Source organism: Arvicanthis niloticus, chromosome 17 (genome assembly GCF_011762505.2).
Source record: "Arvicanthis niloticus isolate mArvNil1 chromosome 17, mArvNil1.pat.X, whole genome shotgun sequence".
NCBI classification, from domain to species: Eukaryota; Metazoa; Chordata; class Mammalia; order Rodentia; family Muridae; genus Arvicanthis; species Arvicanthis niloticus.
In genome coordinates, this window is record NC_047674.1 from 43,470,158 (window position 1) to 43,487,203 (window position 17,046).

The 17,046-nt window shown below is 40.9% G+C and overlaps 1 protein-coding gene across 37 annotated transcripts in view; it reads left to right on the forward strand.

Moving 5' to 3' along the window:
- Nucleotides 1-17,046, forward strand: part of Rims1 (regulating synaptic membrane exocytosis 1) — a 468,064-nt gene that overhangs the window by 257,746 nt on the left and 193,272 nt on the right. For all 37 annotated transcript variants that reach the window (XM_076915149.1, XM_076915147.1, XM_076915179.1 and 34 more), the window contains 2 exons: nucleotides 1,729-2,066; nucleotides 5,849-6,690. In XM_076915149.1, the coding sequence (XP_076771264.1) occupies nucleotides 1,729-2,066; nucleotides 5,849-6,690 (1,180 nt within the window). The remainder of the gene's footprint in view (nucleotides 1-1,728; nucleotides 2,067-5,848; nucleotides 6,691-17,046) is intronic.

The following is a 17,046-nucleotide window of genomic DNA, read 5'->3' on the forward strand; positions in this document are numbered from 1 at the left end:
TTTTAAATTAAGGAATGAACAAAACTGTGATAGCATTTTGAGAAACTATTAAGAATTACTATTATCTATTATTATCTAATGAAAATTATCCTTTCTCAGAATTTCTACTTTTCTTTTGTGATTTGATTTAACTTATGGCTGTTGTGTCAACAAAAATGTTGTGGTACAATGCAGGGAGAGGGAGCACCTTAGCGGGCCCTGCCAAGGTGTTCCCTGAGGAATCAGGGATATAGCGGGCTAAGAATAAAACGGAGTTTATTGGAAGGGGTGCTGGAGAAGGAGTAGAGACAGTGGGGGACAGAGAAAGACAGAAAGAGTGAGGAGAAAGAGGGCTGCAGGGAACACATAAGGAAAGAGGGGGAAAGGGAGAGAAGAAGAGAAGGAGAGGGAGAGGCTTTTATTTTGTAAGAATAAAAGCACTCATTCTTAAAGATTGACTATGAATTGCTTTTCACATGTTTAAGATACTCTCACCTAGAATTTACATAGTTGATGTAAAGTGAGAAAACTTTCCTATCAAGTTTATTTGACCACAGGATTTCAGGTTTTATTGGTGTCTTGTCAGGCATAGGATGTAGGCACATCCCTCTTCCATCCTGAGTCAGGAGGGCAGTCAGACATTGTCATGGGCATCCTGGTTTGGGGTGTCTTTCTGCCCATGTTACTCTTAATTTATTTTTAGGATCAACACATGTGATCACGTTTACTTATGTGGTTTAAGAGATGGGGATACAAGGTGCGATGCAATCTCACTTGACTTTCATTTTAAATCTAGATTACAGTGTATACCAACTATTTTGGCATATGCTTTTGCAATGAGTTGTTCTCCAGCTTTGCACCACACATTCAGACAGAAGGCTCCTGGGTATCCCACCATCTATCTCTGTCCTCAGTGCTAGGCATTGCTCATATTCTTCAGTATTTTCAATTAGTGTTGGTCCTTGTACTATATTAATTTTAAATGTCATTTAAAGTAGAACATTAAATGTTGACCTTAAGCAATATTTCATTACTTATGACTTATCATTATGTATGTTACAAAATGTTCAAAAATGTTTTAAGGAACCTTACATTTTGTCTGTCAGATACTAATAAATTCAGCCTCAGATGCACTGCTTTAGTAATGCATCTAGTAATGTATGCATTTAGTAACATATGAAAAAAATCATACCATGGATACCATAAAATAAAAAAGCTTGATGTTAATGCATTTCTAGAAAAAAAAACAGAGGAAATATTTAAGTTGGCTTTTTCTTTTACTCTGGACTTTTTTCTATGCGAATAATTTTCATGAATGACTTTAATATTAACTGCTGCAAAGAAGACACACATTTATAAAATGCTTTGATACCAAAATTGATGCACAGAAATATTGATTCTAGAGCCTCTTCACAATAATTTCTGATCGTTATTGCCTCACCTAGTGCACTTATGCTAACAGATAGTTTAAAGAAATATCAGAGTCAATTATACAAAATATGACAGACATATTGTGAAATGAAACTCAGAATCATTAAGTTGATAAGTGAGAAAAAAATTCTAGACTGCTTGCTCACTCTTTAAGCCCAGGCTCTGCTATAGTTGACTGTGAATTGTGTAAAACATATTTTCATTAAGAAATTTCCAAAGGTTCATGTTCTTTCTGTATGATAAATACTAATATACTAAAAGTAAGGTGTTTCTAAATGATGGAGAAAGTTTATATTGCTGTTTCTCTTCTCCAAATAGGTTATGTGGGTATGCAATTTATGTCGAAAGCAACAAGAAATCTTAACGAAGTCTGGAGCATGGTTCTTTGGAAGTGGCCCTCAGCAGCCCAGTCAAGATGGGACTCTGAGTGACACGGCTACAGGTGCTGGATCTGAGGTGCCAAGAGAAAAGAAAGCACGGCTCCAAGAGCGATCAAGGTCTCAGACTCCCTTGAGTACAGCAGCTGTCTCTTCCCAAGACACTGCTGCCCCTGGTGCACCATTGGACAGGAACAAAGGGCCTGAGCCCTCACAGCAAGCCTTGGGTCCTGAACAGAAGCAGGCATCAAGGTCAAGAAGCGAGCCACCGAGGGAAAGGTAATAATTCACTAACGAAATTGAGAGCTTGCTGGAAAGCACCATGTGTTATCAAGAGCCTGAAGTCTATTTGGAGGAGTATGTTGACGTGTGACTTCCTAGGGCTCATATTCAAGGCAACAATGGGCCCGAGAATTTTGCCAGCCTCTAAAATATGTCAGCTCATAAGAGATCTGTATTGGGAAGCATGTCTTTCACATCTCGCATAGGTGCCGATGGAAGTTGAGCCAATCATTTGAGTTATAAAGTTTCAACTCTGAACTGAAAGATGCCCCCTAGAAACACTATTTACAGAATGAGCACTTTAGTGAAACGTGTGCTCCTAAAGTATGTGACGCAGAACCTGGCCTACTGAAATGCATTATGGGACATCAGAGACTTTTTTTTCTCTGAAACCATTCTGTATGAGGTCTTTCTAGGGGATGCCACTGGTTAGAATAGAAGTAGCAGAGGAAGAACAGAGTTAACTGACGAGGTAGTAAGGAAAGAGCTTAAGTTTCATAGGTTTTTATCCTTGGCATAATGCAAAGTCTTCAAAGTTATAAGCAAAGGACAGTATGATCAGATAATGTACATCAAATGTTTCATTCATCCATTCATTTGAGTTGATGCTATCCACTAGAAAACAGAGACATCAAACATGATATATGATGTGTTTTCATGAGGCTCCTGACTGGTGGTAGAATGTGACTTTCACTGACCTGCCAGTGGCTTAAATAAAGACATGGAGGCTCTTATAGGTTTTTAAAAGCTTAGAAGCACTATCCCCCCTGCCCCCCGTCCCCCAGCTTCTCTAACCTGACTAATTCTGGCCTATATCTTACCATGTACCTGAGTCTACCTCTGTGCTCCCTCTGAATCCTCTGTCCACCTCTGCTTCTGCTGCTGAATCTCCTGCTTCTTAATTCTCCTCCCAGAGTCCCTGTCTCTGACTGGAAGTTCCGCCCACTCTTTCAGCTTCTGCTCTTGGCCAATCAGAGAATGCTTTAGGCAGGAGCAGCAGGAACAAATATACATATATTCTGCTGGCATCTGGAGATGCCAGCACAGCAATTAACAACTGTGAATGCAGAGACACACTTTTATAGCCAGCTGATACAATATGTGTGGAAATAGGTTACCTCAACAGGTGGGACCTGGACTAAGCTTGATTGCTTCTGTTTGTGTAACTCTTATCTATGCCACTAGGTCAGGAGTAATCTCCAACCACGATGACTGCAAAGTAAAGCAGGTCTAGATGACAGTCCTAATAGGCAGTGATAACACAGTTTGCAGGGGTGTGCCAAGCATTAAAGGAAAACACAAGGTCCCTGGCCAACATGCCGTGCCTACCTAACTGAATATGGCTGTGAATTCAGCCAGCACTCATTAAGCAAACTCTATAATAGAACCCAGTGCCAGGAACCAGAGGGTGCAGAGATGGCGAGGACATATCCTTTTCTTCACATTATGAGGAAGCAATATCCCAGAGAAGACAGACACCTAGGCAATTGGGCAGGGTGTTGATTGATTGATCAGTGCAAGGAAAAAGTACGTACAGAACCGTGGAAGCTCTAGAAACAAAAGAAAAGGCTTTGGAATTGTGGGTTTGCAAGATTCCCAGATACTGGAGGGGAGACAGACAACGGTGGGGGCGGGGAGGATGAGTGTAAGCAGAGCTATTTTGAAAGAAGTCCAAAGTACTGCAGGGTATCAGGATGAAGCGCATTTGATTCCATAGTGTAGTGCGTTAAGAGACAAAAATATTAAAGATGCAGTTTGGCTCTTATCAGAAGATGGTACCTCTAAATACGACAAAATTGGTGGAGTTTTTAAGAGTTGCTTTTCAAAAAGGAATCAAGTTAGGCTTGATAGAAACCTACATAAAATGCCAAGGAGTACGAAAGCCTGTTGACATTTTAAGTGCACGCACGGACACTATCACAAGCGAGGAGGGGCAGGCGGGAGAGTCTAGATTGGGAAGCCTTGGGGAAGCAAGATTGAAACAGTGATGATTTGCCTCCAAGTACTGAGGATTTCTTGGCTGTTCTTGAGCATTAATCGAGAGCCAGGGGAAACAGAACAATTACAGATACTGATGAGAAAATGTATCATCAGCGGGACCCCCCAAAACAGAATGGGGAATCAATCCCACCATTTGCACAATCCTCAAGCTGACTTAAAGCACCCTCGCAGGTAGGTTTCCTTGAATGCTCTAATGAACTCTGCATGGTAAGCAATAATTACAGCGTCACCAGAAGAGTAAACCGATTCAAGATAAGCTTCTAGCAAGTAAGCGTTAAAACCCAATGAAATATTTGCAAAGAATACAGTCATGGGATCTTTGAGAACTGTGGTTAGTAATTATTAATATGGGGTGGTCTCAGACCCCTTCTATTGCAAAACCACAACCTCACACTTGGAGATCCACTTTTGGGTCAATACCCTTTCCATTTTGAAGTGCCACGGTGATATAAATACCTCAAGTAGAAGTCAACATGCTACTTTTTGACTTACTGTCATCTTTGTTCCCTTTCTGTCTTCAATAGCCCGTCTCCCTCACTCATCCCACAATGTATCTAAGCAACTACACTTTGCTAATCCGCAATAGAAACAACTGATTCCCATGTTATGTGTATCTTACATATGTGTGCACATATGCATGTGAGCGTGTGCCCATGCTTAAACGTGCAAGTGCACACACGCGCACTCACACGCACACTCGGACTTGTGAACAAATCCTATCCCCCTGAAGAGGATTCCCCATGGTCTTTAGAATTCCAAAGCAAGTCTGGGGTTGTCTCCACTTTAACTGCACATTGGAATATGTCCAGAAGGCTTAGCCAAGGCTTGCAGCAACTTCTGGCATAACCCCAGGGTTTTGCCTGGCCAGGGCCTTTGCATGGAGAAACACTCAAGAGGACAATGAAGTATACCTTACAGGAGTCAAAGGTCCTGCCAAACTTTTTGCCTTTAATGTTATCTTTACCTGTGGGGGGAAAAAAGCATGTAAAGAAAGATTTAAAATCTAATTTCTTCTTTGGGGTTTCCTTTGGAAATAAGGAGGAATGAAGGATGAGTGAGAAGAACAGCAGTTTTAAACATTGCCTCATGTCTGAGCTGAGGACACTCAGTGGTAGAGGGGCTGCCTGACAATGCACGCAGCTTTGGCTTTGAGTCCCAGTACTGTAACAAACAAACGGACAAACCTACAAATATCAGTGTTTCTACTGATGTTACTTGAGCAAGTTAAAATACAAGATATGATTTAGCCATTGCTTTCTGATTAACACTACAAAAGAAAGGTTTAGGCATAATCACATCAAACATGAGTTCGCTGTTATCAGAGATTTGATTTCTGAAGCGAGCACCCGTGTAATTCTAAAAAGTTTCCTTGATAATCAAGAATGTTAAGTATGCAATGTTCAAGTGGAAAACACACTTGAACTTGTAGTGATGTATGCTTATCTTCAGATATTATGTTATTATTGCCCGTATTACTTCTGTGTGAAACATTTTAAGAATATAAGCATAAAATGTGCCTATTGAATTAATACTGTTTTTATTTAGATTCAAACTTTAAAAGCTTTAAAGAAGTTTTTGATCCTATTGTAAAGCAAAGGGATCACATTTTCAATCTTATTCGGTACACAAATTTAACCAGGTTCTTGACTTCAAATTTTAAGTAGACACAGGATTCAAACTAATTATATGAAATAATTGATTTAGGGTTTGAATGTTGAGACAAGAATGTTTCTTGGTGTGCTGCTTAAATGTTTTCAACTGTTCTCTGCGCATCACAGGAAGAAGGCTCCAGGGCTTTCGGAGCAGAATGGCAAGGGAGGCCCGAAGAGCGAGCGCAAACGTGTCCCCAAGTCTGTGGTGCAACCCGGGGAAGGGACTGCAGACGAGCGGGAAAGGAAGGAGAGGCGGGAAACCCGCAGATTGGAGAAAGGGCGCTCACAGGACTACCCGGACCGGCCCGAGAAACGCGAAGATGGCAGGGTGGTGGAAGACGAGAAGCAGAGGAAGGAGGAGGAGTACCAGACTAGGTACCGCAGCGACCCGAACCTGGCTCGCTACCCGGTGAAGGCGCCGCCGGAGGAACAGCAGATGCGCATGCACGCCCGGGTGTCCCGAGCAAGGCACGAGCGGCGCCACAGCGACGTGGCGCTCCCGCACACCGAGGCTGCCGCCGCCGCGCCGGCCGAGGCCACGGTGGGCAAGCGCGCGCCGGCCACCGCCAGGGTCTCTCCCCCGGAGTCCCCGCGCGCACGCGCACCCGCCGCCCAGCCTCCCGCCGAGCACGGGCCGCCGCCGCCGCGGCCAACCCCGGGTCCCGCAGAGCCGCCCGAGCCGCGCGTTCCCGAGCCGCTCCGTAAGCAGGGCCGCCTGGACCCGGGCTCGGCCGTGCTCCTGCGCAAGGCCAAGCGCGAGAAGGCAGAGAGCATGCTGCGGAACGACTCGCTGAGCTCCGATCAGTCCGAGTCCGTGCGGCCATCCCCGCCCAAGCCGCACCGGCCCAAGCGGGGAGGCAAGAGGCGACAGATGTCGGTGAGCAGCTCCGAGGAGGAGGGCGTGTCCACACCGGAGTACACGAGCTGCGAGGACGTGGAGCTGGAGAGCGAGAGCGTGAGCGAGAAAGGTGAGCGCGGCTCGGAGGTTGAGATGCGCGCCCGGTGCCTGCCTGCCCGGAGACGCTGGGCTGGGGGACCGCTGTGCCAGGCGCACCTGCGCTGGAGAGATGCGCCGGGACGCTTGCCGCGGAGATGCTGCGCTCCCAGGTCCCTGCGTACCAGACGCACAGGCGCCTCCATGCCCCTTCAGGCAAGCCTGTGAGCCGCACTTAGAGGCGCGTGGTCCCCGGTGGACACATGCCTGCTGCCCTTTGAGGTCCACGTGCTGAGGTCAGAGATGCAGGTGAAGATGTTTGTGTTCCAAGATTAGAGCTGGACACCCAGAGCACTCTCGGGTAGAAATACAGGCTGTGTGGAAGGTTGTACTTTTTTTTTTTTTTTTTTTTTTTTTTTTTTTTTTTTTTTTTTTTTTTTTTTTTAAAACGTATTTAACAAACCTCCACTGCCAGCTCCAGTTTTGAATGAGAAGTGTTTCTTACTGATTTTGCTTCCTGTCATTCAGGGAACTAAGAGGTGCCGTCTTAATGTTTTGAAGTTACTATTTTGGGGTGCACTTGTAGGGGAATAACTTATTTTCTAGAAAACTCAACTGTGCGTGTAAATGGATTGTTTACACCATAAACTACTATATATAAAGAACTTTTTGTACATATTCAATTTCTAAAGGCACATTTTTATTTTAAAATTGATCTTTCTCTAAATTCTTGAATAGATTCTAAATAATATTATTTGAGGTATTACATATTATGTTCTACATAGTAAATTTTGAGTAATTTTGAGGTATGAAATTCACATTTCTAAGTAACTGAGACAGTATGATAGGCGTTTCCCTCTAAATCAGTATTTTACAGTCGTATACTCATGTATAACTATTTAGTCTTAGAATAACTGAGGTTAAATAAATGTAACCGTTCATTTCCTTAGTCTCATCAGCTATATTTCAAGTGTTCAAAAAATATTAAAAAGTGCGGGTCTAAGAAACACTTCCATTTAAAGTTATAATTACACAAATTTCTTGGCAGCGGGTATTCACATTTTGATGCTGTTCATCCAGATAAAGCTGACTACAGTCCTAACTTTGGTGGTGACTAACTTCCTTCTGGTAGTGTTGGGTTTCCTGTGTGTTTATCAGTGTATTTGTATTTGGGTAGGGCTATTCTTTCAGGTTTCACCCTCCCATAATTTATAACTTCTGGCTAATACTACATTATGTACTAAATATAATGGATTTTATTTAAAAATAATCTTATTTTCTTACTGTCTAGCTACAAACTGCTTGTACCTGGGTCTTCTAACTTCCTGGCACCTCTTTCTGTCCACACAGTGTGGAGTTCTATACAGGAGCAGTTAATAAATTTCATTCTGTCATTAGTGTTCTTGCAAAACTAACTTGAGATAGTTGTCTTTGGAGTTCCTATGTATGTATGTCCTATGTATGGATCTGATATTTAAGGTGGATCTGATTCCTTTAGCTTCCATTCAGATGGCATGCATCTCTTTGTAAGCTGCACGCCCACTCTAAGCTTTTACAGTTAATTGATAAATAGGCTAGAGTAACTGTGTTTGATTTTTCCCCCGAAGGAGTTGAGTCAGTGTTAATTACATAAATGCATCCATTTGACTGTTGTGCGGATGACTATTGATTGGGGTAGTAGACATGCCTTAAAGAAAAGAGGCACACCAAATATTTATTAGTTTATGCTACATATCCGGGTGCATGTGGACGCTGGTCCACATTACTTACAGGAACAGTATATGATTTAAAAAAAAAAAAAAAAACTGACTAGCTGCATGGACAGTTGGATGCAGGGCCTGGTGTGACATGTGTAGTTCCTTACTTCCACTGGCAGCTTTCACTGGTACTTTAGCATATCTCACTAGCTGGAGTGTAGGCTCTTATTCTGGGGATACAGGAGCACCATAAATCCATATGTCTTCATTTGCACTTATTCTCATTTCCTTTTTCTTTTTGGTTTTTCGAGACAGGGTTTCTCTGTGTAGCCCTGGCTGTCCTAGAACTCACTCTGTAGACCAGGCTGGCCTCGAACTCAGAAATCCGCCTGCCTCTGCCTCCCAAGTGATGGGATTAAAGGAGTGTGCCACCACTGCCTGGCTTAATCTCATTTTCAGGTGAAAAAAAATTTGAATTTTCCCAGGATCAAAGTTCTACTCTAATATTTCAACCCTAAATTAATCTCTACAAAATGAAGTATTAACTGTTATATAAATAACCTTGTAATAGTGTAGCGTAGACATGTTCCTACTCAAAATTTATTAATAAATGCTACCACACCCCACAATTCTCTAAGGGCTGTTTTGGCATCCATGACAGTCCACAGTGATTGCACAAATTACTTAACCTTCATGTGTCTTCATTTTCTTAGTGGCATAAGTATCTAACTTGTAAAGTTGTTGAATGAAAGATCATGCATATGTATCAAAACCAGATGTTAAATTAGCATTCTCCCTGTCTTGATTTTGCTTGTGATGTCAGCCCTACAGACATCTGTGTCAGTTTTTTTGTCACGGTGACAAATACCTGAGAGAAACAACTTGAAAGGAGGAAAAATTAACTTTGGTTCTCAGTTTCATAGATGCCTTGTATGGTTGGCTGGTTCAATTGTTTGAGTCTGCAATGGGCAGAGCATTATGGCTGAAGGAACATGCTGCAGAGGCTGCCCAGCTCATGGTGGCAGGAAACAGAGAATAACAGGCAGGGACAAGGACCAAGGGACAGCTTTCCAGGGCTTGTCTCTGGTGGCCTATTTCCTTCAACTAGAACCTACCTCCTGTAATCATTTCTATCATATATCAATAATAATGTTGAATCACCAATCAATCAGATTAGTTGGCAATGGGTGATTCTTCATGATCCAATGCTGTTCCCAAAGCTCATTCTGAGCACTGTCACATTTAAAACCAGACTTTCAACAGGTGAGTCTCAGAAGAACATAAGGGTTCCTTTCTGTAATCTAAAACTGTTCAAGGAGCTGAGGCAGAAGAATTGTTATGGATATGATGCCAGCCTTGGCTGTGTAGTGAAAATGACCCCCAAAGGCATGAGCTAAACCATAACAGTATCTAAAGTAGTAGTCATTGTGAGGTAGTTACCTGTGTCTGACATGCACAACAACAACAACAATAACAACAACAACAAAAACAAAAACATGATGCTTTATATGTCAGGACACCCAGTGGGATGCGCAGGAGAATGGTGGTCTCTAAAAAGGTATGCATTTCAGACCAACATAGTATATGATCCAAAGGTCTCTGTAAATATCATTTTTATATCCTCAGATGAAGGGGAAAAAATGAGAGCTGTACTCAAGCTGTGCAAATATATGGCTTGGGCTGAGCCCAGAGCATTTTCTTCTCTGTTCTAACTATCCCTAGGTCTACCCTGGAAGCTTCTAGCCTCTGTACAATATAATCTTCCAAGCTGACTGACTCAATGCAGCTTCTCCTGGTTTCTGACTGAATCATTCTGCCTGGCCTCATACTCTTCTGGCTCCCTCTGTCTTCACTTGTGTCTAGTTTGTTCTCTATGCAACCTATTCCAGTAAAACTACCATATGCACACACCACACACCACTTCACTTTTTCTCTTGCTGCTTTTCAGTAGCCACTCTTTTCTCTGCTGTTCTCATGAGACTTTCATGTATCCCATCTCTCTAACTCATTCTGTCAAATCTTTCTCCTATTCATCACGTTGTCTTCCCCTCAATTCGATCTCATGTTCAAACATGGCTGCTTCCTTCTACAAACTAACCTTGCCTTCATTGTCAGGGATTAAGAGGGTATCTGTATTCCAGCCAGATCAAACTGTAATCCATGGCATATCTGTTCACCCAGATTCATGCTATTTCTCTATCTCTCCCTCTCTCTCTCACTTTTTTCTCTCTCTCAAAAAATAAAACAAAGCAAACAAAATCAATAAAACAAAATAAATCAAAACAAAACAAGAAGCCCACAAAAAACACGAGTCTGTTTTCTGCTGGCCAACTACTCCAGGGCATGGAACCTGTCTTGAAGTATGGTTGATCCATCCAGTGATGCTCAAATGGAGAAAACCAAATTTCCCTTTCCCAAATTTATCAATTGCAAATAGCTTCTTTGTAGGTGTGGGACTTTGTGTCTACTCCTCTTTTCAGTGCTGGAATTTTGCCTGGCTGTCCATGCTGACGCTATGTTTGTGAGTTCACACATGCACCAGCCCTGTTGTATCTGGAAGATCCACCTGTGGTTATGAGAGGTGCCTTTTCTTCAGCATAGATCCTGGGACCTTGGCTGGAGGGCTTTAATGAAGACATTCCATTTTGGTCTGAGTGCTCCTAAGTGTTCATGTGTTTCCAAATAGAACAGTTCTATATCTCTTTTCTCATAGCTTATGAATATTAACCAGTGTAAGCATTTCTACACAGAAGAGAAAGGGCAAACAGTTGACTTAATCTTGATTATTTGAAGGCTCCTAAATTTACACGAGGAGCTCGAGTGAACATTTATAAAGAGGTCTGCGAGAAAAGAGAGGCAAAGGTGGTGCCATATTGAGAAAAGAAAGAAATGGAGACAGTCCAGGGATGAAGAAAAACTACTACTTTGTTCCAAGGTGGTGACTCACTTATGCTAGCGAGGAACTTAATATCAAAGTCCTAAGTCAGAAGGAGTTGGAAGAAGTGGCTTGATTACTTCACTTTGGGTGAACAATACAATGTAAATTACCTATTTCTCTGAAGTGTGTGTGTGTGTGTGTGTGTGTGTGTGTGTGTGTATGTGTGTGGTGTATGTGTGTATGTATGTATATGTGTGTGTATGAGTGTGTGGTGTGTGTGTGCACATACTTTTTTATTTTATATATTTGTTGGCTTGCTTAGCGTCCAACCAAGTGTTTTTTTTCTGTTTACTCTTAAATTTGTCTTATTAACTTAAACATGGATACAGTGAACATAGGATGGTATTTGGGTAGCTTGGAAGACTAACATGAGCATTAACACCCAAGAATTTGACTTGTCTGATTTCTCTTCCTTTAGGTATTACAAACCATACAGAAAAGGAAAGAGAAACCAGTGTCTTGCTTTGATGAATGAAAGATAAATATGACTTTTCCTCTTAACCTGTACCAGTGAGTGATGGTCTCAGGCACTGCTTGCTTTGGTTAGAGGAGGGAGCGAGACTGGAGAGAGAAATGAGAGAAAGCTGAAGAGATAAAAGATGGGGAATCTACATGAGAGATATGTAATATGCCTCAGCTGTTTAAACATATATGAAATTTAAATCTTTGGAAGAGATGGAAAGACCATAACCTCCACCCCCAACTTTTTTGCTGTCTGTCTGTCTGTCTGTCTGTCTGTCTCCATCTCTTGTCATTCTCTCTTGTGTAACCTGATTCCTAATTTCTAATAATATATTAAAAACAGGTAAATCATAAAGAAGGCTAGACTTTTAGTTTTTTATTCTGCCCTATATAAAAGTGACCAAAAAAAATCTTCTTTATTCTAAAATAGGAGTTGTGGATATAAAGAAATTCTATAAAAAGGAAAGAAACTCCATAAAAAGGAAAGAATTTAAATCTTCACATCTAACATAATTATATTCCATGATATGTCCTTTCCAAATTAGGCTACAGCTAGGAATATTAGTCATTTTAGCAGCATCTGATATAAGTTTCTGTCCTTGACTCAGGAAAACTAAATTAACATCTGCACTACATCCTTAAAAATAATCACATAATATTTGCATGTGATATGTGATAACTGTATTGATATAGAACATCATAAAAATAAATGGTCATTTGAAGGGGAAGTGTTTGTGCTTCAAAGCCCATTCAGAAAACTGTTTGTTGTTAAGGATCTCAGTCAGGTCCCTTGTAAAATGCAGAATCATACTGCAGTGTTCTGACCCATTTTCCCCGGTGAATGAAAAGGTTGTCCTTACTCCTGTTCAGTTCAGCAGAATCACAAGATCTCAGAAGCACAGGATAACTCTCCTTTTGCACCATCCTGGAGGGAGACGGGAACGTGGGTGTTCAGCGCTTCCCAGCCCTTGAGGCTTCTTACTTGCCCTAGCTCTTCAAACGTGAAATGTGCCTTGCTTCTAGCTCCAGCCCAAGGTTCTGAGAAATTTTTTTTTTTTTTGTTACCGGTCCACCTGCTAGCCTGCTTGTCCATGGGCCTGTGTGTCTGTCTTGCTTCGAGTGGATTTCTGACACTAGATCTGGGAACTGAACCTTGTTCTTGTAATTAGTCATGTCCCTAGAATGACGGGCTTGAGACTGATTTTATTCAGGGCTGTCTAACTGAAGTCTTGTTTGCAATCTATAGTCCATGCACATGGTTGAGAGGCTCCATCTCTAGCTACTGATGTCAGCCACTGATGAGAATTGCCACATTAGAAATTCAGTTGTACCTTCTATATCGTTCTCTGTATGTCATATGCCAACTTTTATTTCCTGCCATTCTGAATCTAATGTTTCTTGCCTATGACTATCTTCTTTGCGTGTCCTATTTAGCTTCCTCCTGCCTATTTTATTTAATTAATTAACTAATTTATTTATTTACTTGATTAACTAATTAATTTGTTAATTAGTTAGTTAATTAAAGAACAATTATGTCATTCCAACTGGCATGTCCAAATTTATTTTCAGAAAACTAAGGCTGTTATCCACAAGATGAAATAATGATTGTATTAGTTACATAAGACTACACAGAAGTGTATCAGATAGGGTGCTATAAATAACAGAAGTGTATTTTCTCACAATTTTGCAGGCTACAAGTCCCAGACATAGGTAAGGCTGGTTTCTTCAGTGACGCATGAGAGTAGGACCTTTCTGGCCTATGTTTGACCTGTTCTTCTTGACCTTATCTTTCCTCAGTGTGTATTTGTTTCTGTATTTCCATTTTTTTTTCTAAAGATACTAGTCTCATGTGATACCACCCCTCCACAATGTCCTCAGTTTATTTCCTCTCCTCCTCAAAGACCCTGTAAGCTAGTGGCATTCAGAATTCCAGTAAGGCCCTGTGAGGAGTGACAGAATTCTGTGGCAGAAAAAAAAAAAAAAACACTTAAGAAAAGCACATTAAAGTGAGGAGCTATTTTGCCTCAAGGTATCAGTGGTTCAGTTCAGTCTATAGCTCTCAGGTCCATTGATTCTGGGTTTAAGATGAGGGAGAATATGGTATCAGGGATATGGAGAAGTGGTTTCTCAATTCCTGGCAACCAGAAAAGGGGTGGAGAAAGAAAGAGATGGAGAATAATGGATATAGAATGAATGACTATTTCTATGATAAAATTTCTTCCGGCAGCCCCTTCTTCCACCTTAGCACATGATGTAGTATCACCCAGGTTCAAGACACGTATTCTCCCTTAGCTAATCCTCGGCATCTACCTTCAAGGACACACCTAGCTGTATGAGCACTCATCTTAGAGATGTGTCCCAATCAGTTGACAACCAAGGTGTCTGCATATTTGTCTGATGCTCAAACTATTTGCTTAAAGCATAGCTTGCTCCCCCCAATGATCTCATAATAGCAGAATTAATTCATATTATCTCCAAGAGTTCCCATATTCTTTTCATTTAAATACTGATGACAAAGAGGAGGAGGTGGATGGTGATGGTGGTGGTGGTGGTGGTGATGGTGATGATGTAGTATGTGTTTGTATCTGCCATGGCATGGAAGTAGAGGTCATGGTACAACTTTGTGAAATCTGTTGTCTTCTTCATTCATGTGGGTTCCAAGCGTTGAACTCAGATGACAAGCTTACACGGTGTCTTTACTAATTGATCCATCTCACTAGCCTCAAACTCTTCCTATTCTTAACGGTTCCTACATTGCTCAAAAGATGAAATTCAAGGTCTTCTCTGAGCCTAAAGGCAAGTGCTTGCAAGGTTCTCTAAAACCTAAGACAAGTTACATACTCGCCGTGTACAGTGGCATGGAGTGTGTATTTCCATTAAAAAATGGAGGAATAATTTTCTCTTTGATTCATTGTTATAGTTTGGCTGTGAAATGTTTCCCCATGGGCTCATACAATTTCACACTTTTGGCCCCAGCCAATAAAGCTCTTTCATGAGGTTATTGAACCTTTGGGACTGTGGATTTGGTAGAAGAAGTTGATCACTGAAAGAGGGCGGCCTTGAAGACTATAGTTGCTCTGGTTCTACCTTGAACTAACTCTCTCTCTCTCTCTCTCTCTCTCTCTCTCTCTCTCTCTCTCTGTCTCTCTGTCTCTCTGTCTCTCTCTCTCATCAATACCATATAAGGGGCTACTGCTGTAAGATTCTCTTGCCACTGACTGACCTGAACAAAACAGATCTTTCCTCCTTTAAGTTACTTTCTTCAGGTATTTTATCACAGGGATATAAAAGAAACTAGTAATACAGACTTCTTCACTATATAAACAAATAGTAGATATAAAGTTAAGATAGATGTGGCCATCACAAAAGGGATAAGGAACAGATCAGTGGCCTTTACTGTGGCTCACAGTTTAGAGGTTTTGGATCATGGTTGGCATAATCTGTTCCTCTAGACATCGAGGAGGTAGACATACATGGTAGAAGGACAAAAAACTCTCATGGAAGGAAGATATAGAGGGGAATCAATCAATCGATAGATTTAAAAAAATATCTGATAGGGTTTTTTTTTTTTTTTTCATTTTTCTTTCTGTATTCACATCAAACCAAGTAGTGCAATTCACTCAACTGGGTACATGCCAGTTCAGACAAGTTCAAAGTCAAGGACAAGCATCAAGGTATCATGGTTAAGTTTGTCTCATAAATAAGTCTCATGTTTATTTAGAAATATATGTGCCTGTGAAAAGGATAAGAAATAACTCAAATTTTGCTTGGGGAATAGAATAAAGTGTACATATTCAGCTGTTCCTTTTTTTTTTTTTTTTAAATCCAGCTGTTCTTTAGAACTCCAACCCAACACCTGGAAATAATTTTCTAACAGACTAGCGGAAGTGAGTTCTGCCTTATAATGTCCCTGTATTGCTTGAGAGTTCACAAAAGGGATAAGGAATAGATCAGTGGCCTTGAAAATGCTTGAAACGGGTTGGAAAGATAGTCCAGTATTTCACAGTGTATGCTGCTTTTGCAGATGACCAAGTTAAGTTTCCAGCACATGTGTTGAGTGGCACATAGAAGACTTCTGGCCTTCATGGGAATATCACATGCATATACATCACCAGCACACACACAGACATGCATACACACAGTGACATGCACACACATAAACACACACACATGCACATACACACATTTTAAAATTTATTTTTAAATAAAAAATTCAGAAAAGAAAATTTTAATTTATCTACTTTGGTGTAATAATTGGGAATCTAGAGAATCATTTGATGCAGCTGCGGTGGTGGCGGTCTCAGCTTAACATTCCTGGCAGTTTGGAGTTAAAACTCCTATAGAATGAAATCTGAACTGTCAGCCATTTATCTTCCATCCACTGTTCAAACCTGCCTATCTCAAGTCTACCTTCTCTGGCACTCTGCTCCTGCTGACTGATGAGCAGTTCTTCTCTGACTTCCACATTTATCACCACCTTCTCTGTCTCGATTTCTTGACAAGATTCTGCCCCTTAAAATACCCTCCAATGCCAGGATTTAAATTTCACTTCCTCCTCTTGAAATTCTCCTGCTGTCTTAGTGTTTAGTTTTGTTTGTTATGTTGTTCTCGTTTTTGTAGATGTTTGTATTTCTAGAGGGCACGGGATCATAAGCTTAGGTGGCGGTGTACTCATGTTCAGCTTTACGCATGGAAGTTTAAATTTGCTTACATAGAAATACCATTTTCATTGATGAATTCATTTTAACATGTAGAAGTTTATACTTGAATGAAGAGAAAAACATATACTAAAATAATATGGATAACTGAGGGTGGAAGCAATAACTTTTCTATCTTTTAAATATTGGTATATTCCTCTAGTGTATTAGGATTGTTGAATGATTGTCATTCATTGTAGGATGAATGACAGCAAATTAAATTTGGGGGTGTTGCCCAGTGGTAAATCATTCGCCAAACAAATGGGAGGCCTCATTCTTATCTCAGAAAATGTGTTTCTTTATTTTATAGCTTGGACTTTCATTTATTTTTTGAAGTATAAAGTAAGAAGTGTGATATTCTGTCATTAAATGTTTACTTAGTGAATATTTTAATGCAATACAAAAAGTAACTATCCATCGGTAAGTTTGTAGCAGCATTATAGGATAGAATTGCTCTTAGAATTAAGAAGGATGTAGAGCAGACTCAGTAAATAACATCAAAAAGAAGAATAAAACGCACCGTTTAGTGTGAATTGACTGGAAGCTGAACAGCAAGAAAGACAGGAAGCTGGAGATGAAATCTGTGTACTAGCTCT